The sequence below is a fragment of the Candoia aspera genome, chromosome 1 (genome assembly GCF_035149785.1).
Source record: "Candoia aspera isolate rCanAsp1 chromosome 1, rCanAsp1.hap2, whole genome shotgun sequence".
Lineage (NCBI taxonomy): Eukaryota > Metazoa > Chordata > Lepidosauria > Squamata > Boidae > Candoia > Candoia aspera.
Window position 1 is genome coordinate 237658676 of NC_086153.1, and position 9764 is coordinate 237668439.

The 9764-nt window shown below is 38.3% G+C and overlaps 1 protein-coding gene across 2 annotated transcripts in view; it reads left to right on the forward strand.

The window, feature by feature from the left end:
• The window catches only part of CHKA (choline kinase alpha), a 29779-nt gene extending 20349 nt beyond the window's left edge, over nt 1–9430 (forward strand). For both annotated transcript variants that reach the window (XM_063289264.1, XM_063289263.1), the window contains 7 exons: nt 631–735; nt 2626–2684; nt 3700–3787; nt 5558–5666; nt 6318–6424; nt 7475–7556; nt 8274–9430. In XM_063289264.1, the coding sequence (XP_063145334.1) occupies nt 631–735; nt 2626–2684; nt 3700–3787; nt 5558–5666; nt 6318–6424; nt 7475–7556; nt 8274–8333 (610 nt within the window). In that variant the 3' untranslated portion in view covers nt 8334–9430. The remainder of the gene's footprint in view (nt 1–630; nt 736–2625; nt 2685–3699; nt 3788–5557; nt 5667–6317; nt 6425–7474; nt 7557–8273) is intronic.
• The last annotated feature ends 334 nt before the right edge of the window (nt 9431–9764 follow it).

The following is a 9764-nucleotide window of genomic DNA, read 5'->3' on the forward strand; positions in this document are numbered from 1 at the left end:
TCGGGTGGTTCAGTGCCAGAACTGAAGCTTGTTTGGTCCAGTTCCAGACAAAACAGCACTGCTTTCAGTTATGGACCAAAACATGGTGGTTCCATGCTGAAGGTTTTGTGGGGAGTGTAAGAGCAGAAGAAACCTAGGGGAATCAGCAGTGGATGAGGGAGGCAGGGAGGCAGGAAGATCAGGCACAAGAGCAGGCCTGTAGGATAAGCTGTGCTGAGACATCAGTGGCGGAGGGGAGGCCAGGAGGTTATGCCACGCTGGGATATGGTGGGCTCTGAGAGGATTGTGAGGTGGGCAGTCCAGTGGGATATATCATTGGGAGCTGTCAAGGAGATGGGAATGGAGGGTGGGGTAGAGGGCAAAACCAAGAACAACAAAATTGTTTCTACCAAACTCTGACTGATCTAGAATGGTTTGACAGAACATTTGGAACACAATGCCTTTGCTTTGGGTTGAAAATGAATTGCATTTTCCATTTTGTGGGAAAGTTATCTAATTTGGGGCACCAAAAAGTCCCTCAGAAATGTTTCTGTAGACATACTTTTCTTTCAGAATATTTGAGATAATTATGGGGAAAGGGTTGTGTGTGTTTGCTTAGAATACTAACTATACAATAAAATCTTTATACAGGTACTTGAACCAAGTTATGAGAATCAAGTTTACCAGAGAGTCACGTGTAAGAAAACTGAACAAGATTCTCAGCTACAACTTGCCTCAAGAAATGAAAAACTTAAGGTATGGTTCTAATTCTTAATAGTTCCCATTGATTCATAATTCTGTTGTGTAATTGAGTATATTGGGTTTTTTTTTTAATTACAATATTGTAAAAAGCTGTAACCTTTCTTGACTTACATTTTAATGCTGTCTCTATTTTATGTTTAGTAAATCTGTATCTAGCTGTTTAAGGATATAACTGCATTGTAGCTATTTGGACCAGTGTTTTCGCGCTGTCTAGCTTCAGTACGACTTTTGTAATAGGCCATATGCTAAGATTGCTGTGAAGTCTGGGCCCATTAGAGATTATAACTTTCAGTGAGCTTATTCAAGAAGTTTCAACAAGTTAAGTAGCTTTCACACATCCGTTGGTAGTGGTGATAAAAGCTCCATTTTTACTAAGAGATAAATAATTGGGTACATTAGAATTGAAATCTTCATCATACTTTAACATAAGGTTTTTATGGTGTTTATTGCGTTTTTACATTATGGCTTGGCTTTGCTGTTCCCTGTCAAGAGTCTTGTTTGGATAGGGGCAAACTGCTAATAATAGTAACTCATAACATAGTCTTTTGTTTTCCTAAACTGGAGATACTACATTCCACAATGGGATATCTCCTTTTCATTTGCTCTGGAGACAGAAGATTATGATAGTTTTTCCTGTGGGAGGAGAAAGTTCCATCCTAAATTCTGGCCCTGCTTTGCTCTGAAGTATGAGTGTGCTTGTTAGTTCCTTCAAGGACTTCTTCAGTCTTGGCTGAACAATTTTCTTTTCTTTTTTTTTAATTTTACTCCCCCTTAAGCAAGTGTGATTCTGGGACAATACACTGTTGAATTCAGGAGTTGATGACAAGATGCTGGGGCAGGCCTAGGTATCTCCTTAATTCAGATGTGTATTTTCCTGGGGTCATGTGGTTATCAGTTAAAGATGCAGCTGGCTTAAAGTGGTACTAATGAGTGGAGCAGGGACACCTGCTCCAAAGTGCAGCACATCACCAATATCCTTTCTCAAGTGTGCTTCCATTGAGCTCTCCTTCTGGCTCATCATTCTGAAACTGGAGATTGGGCTTTCTTCTCCTGGGGGAAGAATCTAAGCCTTCCTCTGGAAAAGGGGGAGGGAGATATCCTGTTGTAGAATGCCCTACCTGAACTTGTAGAGAAAGGATCTTCACAGCAAATCCAGTGTACCATTTCAGTGACACTTCCTGTTAATACATAGAGAGCCAAGGAAGTCTCCATGGCAGCCTGTTAAAATAATTTGAAAGTCAGTAAACCCTCCCCTTCCCCCATTGCACATTTGCATGATACAAAATGCCAGCAACGGCTGTTCAGCTGTGAATGTACTTTGTAGCTCTTTTGACCCCATTCCCTAAATGGTGCATGTACAAATTACATTACAACTCACCTCTTTCGCTTGTTCTGATTAGAAGGCACTGTGCTAGTTTTGCATAATAAAACCATCAGACCATAAAGCACAGGGGGGTGGTTTGCAGTCATGCTGCTCAGGGAGCAGAGCTAGGGTCATGTTTACAGCTAAATTAAGGCAAGTGTTATGCTCAGATTCTCTCAGTATATTTGTTTTTTAAAAGTTGGTTGAGAGGGAGGGAATAAGTGATTCCCAAGGCCTCCAAATGGCTCTCATTGCCTTACAAAGACTGTGCCATCATGGGAAGAGGGAGAGACAAACTAGCAGGTGTTTAAGTTAAGGATGCAGTGAGTCAGACTTGGTGTTTCCTCAAAGTAGGAAAAAATAGCCTCATTTGGGAAAGGTTTTCTTGATTTGGTTCCTACAGTAGAGGATATGGTTGGCAGAGATGTATTTAAGAGATGAGATGTGGAAAGTACTATTTGTCTTCCTGTATTTTATTTATGTCCTTAAGTAAACAAATAGTTTGGATTTTTTTCCCCTAGATCCTTACTTGAAGCTACTTCATCTCCAGTTGTGTTTTGTCATAATGACTGCCAAGAAGGTACTATAATATGGTATTTGCATTTTATAGCTGTAATCCTCTTAAAAACCTAATAACATTTAGTTTATATGTTTCATATGTAAACACCATCTGATTAAGTTTAGGTCATGGTTCTTAATCAGTGGTGACCTCATGGAGAACAAATTACAAAGAAATGTTCCTGCAGTATTGAAGGAAATTAAGTTAGCAAAATAAAGTATACCATATATTGTTATATAACAGCATTAGGAGAAGATTAATAATCAGCTCTCTTTGTAGCCAGTTCCAAAGATATAATTCCATTCTTAGCATGAAAATTTTAGATGCTTAGGAAGTACAAAAGCAGGGATTGGCCTGTGCAAATAGCATGGATTTCATTTTGATTGCAATAATTAGGATTGCAGGGAACTTGTTTAGGCCTCGCTCCAGCAATGCCGTAAGTGCATTCTTCTTACCATCATTTAAATGACATGCATGCTATTTATTAATGGCACTCTTGTTCTTGAAATGGACTCCAGAGTTGATTGCATCTATCCAAGATGCTTGCACAGGGCATACGTAGAGTCCTCTAGGCTCTAAAACAGATCTCTCATATGGAAAGATGAATCTATATCCTCACCCAAGCTGCAGCAATTAAGAGTGGGCAGGAGAAAATGGGATACAATATCTGGGTGACCACAGAGTGGCAGTGAAGAATTGCTTGTAGCATATTGCTTTGCTGCCATTTAGTGATATCTGGATTTTTGCAGCCCATGTAGACTAGCCCTACCCAAAGTTGAAATTTTGGGGTGGGAGGGCCCTAGTGGCCCAGGGTGACTGCCTCCCCTGTCTTCACCATATGTATTCCATTGTCTCCATGTACACATTTTATCTCTTTTTTTGCTAATGAAATGTTTTGTAGTTCTAATAAAGAATCAGGATAGTCCAGCAATCACATAAGCTGCAGATCTGTTTCCAGTGTACTGATCTGAAAGTTCCTCAGAAGGCTTGCAAGAATCATTTTATACCTCTTGCTTCTCTTCTTCATACCCTCCAGGAAATATTTTGCTTCTTGAAGGCAGAGAAGATTCTGAAAAACAAAAGCTGATGCTTATTGACTTTGAATACAGCAGTTACAATTATAGGTAAATGCTAGTTCTCTCCAGTAGCCTTGAATTAATAAAAATGCGAGCTTAACAAATGCTTAATTAGGTGTGTAAACTGCATTTTGCATACATAGACTTGTCTGCTATTAATCCATAAAGATTGCCAGTGTTTGCCCATGTCTTTAAAAAAAAGGGGGGGTCAGATATCTAATATCTGAAAATAGGCTGCTTTGCTAAAAATTGGAATAATGAATTTATGCTAAAACTAGCTTAATAAAATTTACACACATAATCCATCTATTCAAGAATGTTTATAACATACTTTAAGATAAAACTAGCAGTAGCAACTCTTTCTGTTCATTTCTCTCAATAATTACTTGGCCTGCTTAGTAGTGGTGGTGTCGTGGTCCAGTTTGTACCCAAACTGACAGTTTGCAAAGGTAATTGCATTGTTCAGAGAACAAGGTATATCATCTGGGATGTACAGAACATTAAACTAGTTGATTGTTATATCAATCTTTTTGTCTTGAATAGTCTGATTGTGTGAGTTTTTTTGCTCTCAAACTAAGTATTTTTTAAAAAGAAATATCTGGGTTGGGGATTAGAGCTTATAGTTTTGATCCTGGAACAATCTGACTTCCTTGGGTGGCAACTTTTTATTTTGCTGAGTCATCAGTTACTTGATGCTGTAGCATCTAAGTATTGCATGGATGTAAAGATGACTCCTTGTGTCTTTTAATCATTGGAAAAATTTCCAAAAACAGGATACCAAGAATAATTTTCTTTAAGACTCCAGGCAGAAAGAGATTTCTGTAAGTGGTTTTTCTGCTTAAAAATGCAGTTCTTGGCAAGGATTAGGCTTAAAACATTCATACCCTGAGAACTGCATAACAGGACATGGTATGCACCTGCCAATCAGAGTAGATATATTAGAATAGATCGTTGCTTTTATTTAGTAGATTGGGTTAGTTTTAACATCATTTATGAACTGTGTAAGTCTTTGATGACAAGACCATTTTAACCCTGCTGGCTGGTGAGGTCAATGTGATAGTGGATTGCAATCAGTTAAGCTTAAGTTCCTCAGAACTACTGAATTTGCTCCCAAGGAAGAATAACTTTGAATTTAAGGCAATCCCCCTAAAAGAAGAGCAGATAGAAAAACAATTGGAAAAACAGGTAAAAATTATATACAACCTATTCTCAACTCAACCAATCCCAGGGATTCCTCACCCCACCCCAGTAAATATGTGTGTTTATGTATGTATGTATGTATGTATGTATGTAAATTTTTATCCCACCTTTATTTATTTTTTTATAAATAACTCAAGGCAGTGAACATACCTAATCTTTCTTCCTCCTCCTATTTTCCCCACAAAAACAACCCTGTGAGGTGAGTTGGGCTGAGAGAGAGAGTGATTGGCCCAAGGTCACCCAGCTGGCTTTCAGGCCTAAGGCGGGACTAGAACTCCCGGTCTCCTGGTTTCTAGCCCATTGCTGTAACCGCTAGACCAAACTGGCTCTCTATTTATAGAAACTGTATAGAAACTATATGTATAGAAACTGGTGTATATGGAACAGTATGTATGTATATACCTGCCAGAAGCCACATTCGAAAAGGAGACAAAAATTACTAAAATTAATTGAATCAGCATCTTCCTTTATAGACAATTTTAATTGGTATCCGAATACTAACAAGATCGAACTTTAGTTTCATCCAGCACAGCTCTTTCTATAGTCCTGAAGTTCTTAAGAGTATGAGTTTTTGGAGCCACATGTATTTCTTACATATTGGTAATATTTTCTCTCTAGAGGGTTTGATATTGCTAATCACTTCTGTGAGTGGATGTATGACTATGTGCATGAAAAATACCCATTCTTCAAAGCTAACTTCATGAACTATCCCACAAAGAAGCAACAGGTAAGCAGTAAAAAGAACTGCCTTGAGATATAATGTCCTTCACTTTCAAACTGAACTTCATTTCTAAATAGTACTCAACTTTAGCCTGTATTCTTGGATTAAATCATACCAGATTGTCCAATTTAATTTCTTAATCACATGGAGAATTATCCTCCATATATTACTGAACTAAAATTCCCAGAATCCTTCACCATTGGTCATATTGGTTGTGGAATGATAGTTCAGTATCATCTGGAGAACTACAGATTCCCCAGTTTTGTGGTAACAGTCTGTAATGGATGGCTTCTGTATTTCCTTTTATGACCCTAGTAGCAGGAGTGTTAAAGTTGCCTTAATAATGGAGTGTTCTTAGGATACATTTTCTACATTTCATTTAAATCATCCAGTTAGAAGAGATACTGGGTGTTAAAGTTCAGTAATATATTGGAGGGGGGCACAGTTTTCCCATCTCTAATAATAATTTGTGTACAAAAATACTGAATGAACAGGAATACAAGTTGCTAGAAGTAGTATGAATCTGAAAATGAATAATGTTGCTGTGTTTTTTTAATTGCTTTGGAATTATGCTGAGGTTCTAATAAATTACACTAATTTGGTGTGTCAGTATTAAGCAAGTCAATTGCTGTTCTGATAACTGTTTTGTGCTTTTAGCTCCATTTCATCACTAGTTATCTAGCTGCGTCTCAAAGTGGGTTTGAAAATCTGAGCCATGAAGATAAGTCCAAAATAGAAGAAGATATGTTGGTTGAAATAAACAGGTAACCTCTTTCTTCATTCAAAATTATATGTAATCCTGTTCATGGATCTTGGTTCTCAGTTAATATGTAGATTATACATGTATTCCTAAACTAGACATTCTTCAGTGCTAGTTTGTTGTCCAGTCTAAATTAGTACATGTTTTCACTTAGATATGAGGCAGCCGGGCACAGAGCATGCAAACTATTTAATCATAATTATTTGCGCTGGCTGGTTGATTTCATTTACCACCTGCTCTGGGAACATCTGGTTTGATCAATAAGCACAGAAACATGCCAGAGAATGTATCCAGAAGTGAAGAAACATTTAATGCTTAATTAGATACCTCCTTGATGCTAGTCAAGGTGCCTCCACTATTTTTTATAAAAAGGATTACTCTGATTAAAAACCAGATGGAAAGTTGATACGCTTCAAAGCAAAATGCCATCCTCCAATATTATTTTTATCTCCAAGAGTACCTTTGTTCTCTTCCTGGGCTCTATAGGCATTCTTAGAAAGTAAAAATAGCATGGCACGTCAGTTGAATCTTCTGTTTGAAAGTGTGTCTGCATACCCTCAAAAGAAACAGAAGATTAACTAGAGTAGTTGGCAGTATATATAAGTAAGTGGAGTAAGAAGTAGCAGTCTCACAAGTGAACTATATGGGTGGTTGTGGCTGGTAACACCCACTCAGACCACTTTGTAAATTTAGGAACCATGTAAAACAGCCATTCAGATTACGAGAGTCCAGGATACCTGAGGGTTTGTGGCCTTCTGTATTAACCTGTCCATGCCCTAAGGTCTGTTGGAGGCAAACAGCTGCTTCTTTTCAGAACATGAGCAGCCTGTTTCTAGGATATATTTTAAGTTGGAGAGGATAACATGTAGCCCTCCAGGTGTGGAGAGCTTCCATCATCCCACATGTATCATGCCAGGAGGGGTTCTGAGTTCAGCTGAAGGACATGTATTGTCCATCTCCCTTTTATGTTATTCCGGTCAAGAGAGGCTAGGTGGTTCTGTGTTTGATACCAAAACATACTGTGACAGCATTACGCTGTGTTTTTCCTTCACAGGTTTGCCCTTGCATCTCATTTCTTCTGGGGTCTGTGGTCCATTATACAGGCAAAGATATCATCTATTGAGTTTGGATACATGGTATGTCTTTTGAAAAGCCTCACATTTTTAAGCATCTGCATCCTTCGTAGCATAGTTCTTATGCCCATGTAAGAAAGAGTTGGGAAATTGCAGCCTTCTTGGTATTGCTGAACTTCTAAGCAACTTCAGGGTGACCAATGGTGAGGAATGCTAGGAATTATAGTTTTACAACATCTGAAGAGTCCAGATTCCCCTACTTGTCTCAGACTGATCTAAATCCCCTCCAGAAGCCTGTGTTTAACTGTAAATCAATTAGTAACAAGTGTGAGTAAGCTTTTATCCCATCAAGCATTTAATGGATGATCATCTTTTCGTCAAAAAGCCATCTCGCTTGCTATCATCAGCAACTTGGCTCTGGCGGCCTTAGCTGTACAAAAGTAAACTTTAATTAACTGTATCATTTTGATTGCTCTTGTCCTTTGACTTGTTTTCTAAAACTAGTTTATACTGTGGCATATAAATCCAATTATTCATAAATCCAGGTTGCAGCAATGATTGATAAATAGTAATTGATATCTGAAAAAGAATTGCATTCCCAACACACTTCTGGTTTCTTAGCATCACTTAGATGTTATTTGTAAAAGAAAACCAAGTGACATGATACCAGTAGTTCTGCATGAAATGGTAGTATACCACTTGTCCCCTGAAATTGCGGCAAGTTGTAGGAGGTTCAGTATTTTAAACCGTAGTTTAATGTTTAAATGTTTTCCCTTTTAGGACTATGCACTCTCCAGATTTGATGCCTACTTTGAGCAGAAGAGGAAACTCAAAGTGTGAAGGTTGAAGCCTGGACAGTCAGTTTCTGTACTGTATAAGGAAGGCAGCTGGGCAGAAATTCCACTGTGCTTAGGCTACTGTAGTTGTAATGAAGGTTTTGCAAATTCCAACTACTCGGATGCAATGCTGAAGACTGCACAAAATGGCTGTTTACTTTTTTACAGTTTCATAAGTCTCTGGAATGCAAATTGATAGCTGATGGATAATATAACAGTGCAATATCAAATGTTTTAAATCTAGAAGGTATTATGAGGGAAACCTTGAGTGTTAATGTGAACCATCCCTTACTTCAAGAGCAAGAAGTGTTAACTGTGGGTATCTATTTTTTTAACTAACGTATTTTATTGACAATGCATCATACATGCTACCAGTTAATGGGGAAGTCCCAGTTCTCTCCCTCTCTCTCTGGGAAATGGTTATACTGTGAATTTTTGCTGAAACCTGTTTGAGCAAAGATAGTTCTTACGTGGCAGGTGTATGTCAAGCAGTTCAGAAAAAGACTGGTAAACTAACACTAATCCATAACGGGCTGAAAGGATCTCAAAGGAGCTCCTGCAACCTGACTTTTCTTCTCATGCGGTAGCTTTCACTGTCTGGTATGTTGGTAGAACGAGGCAGTACAGATACGTCTCAAACTGGAGCATGCAAGACTTGCTATCTCCTGTTAGTTTATTCCACAGTTTTGACCTAGGATGTGCATTAAATGTTCAGTAGCAGTCATGTTGTATTGCATTGTTCTTTTCCAAGAAGTTACCTGGGCTGACAGAAATGGGAAGAGTGCCTTCAATTCCTCTAGAAGTTCCTTGCTAAAAGGAGAAAAGTAGGGGCAAACAAAACAGGGAGGAGCTGAGGAATGATTGAGCAGTGATGGCAGGCTGGTGCCTTGTTGGGGGCACGCTGCTCCTTGTTTAAAACCCTGCCACCTTTTCCACCAGTTAAGTGGATGCTTCTTGTGCAAAGAATACATTGAACTATATACGTGAAATCTCCAATAAGTGTATGTTTTTGTGAGGACATCTAGAAAAAGTATCTCTTGACTATTCTTCGATGTGCTTTCTGCTTAACTTGTATTGAACAAATAAACTTTTTAAAGTCTTTTTCTTCTTGTAATAGTTGATAATTATATTGCACATTTCAAGTCTGAGTTCTACTTCCCCTTTCCTGTAGTAACTAGTATACATATCCTGAATGTACTTGACTGTGCGAGCATCTTGGGTGGGGTAGAAGGAATACCAGTATGTGTGTGATAGTAACACACAAATGCCATGAATGTATGTGTAGTTCATTATAGACACCACTGCTTGTCTGAGTGACACGTTGGACTAAGCAAGTTTGTTTAGTTTGGGCTGGTAGCAATATGTGAATCCAACATTGTGGTTTATAAAATAGGGTTTATAGCTTAGTGACCTTGTTCTGTAAACCAGGATTAAT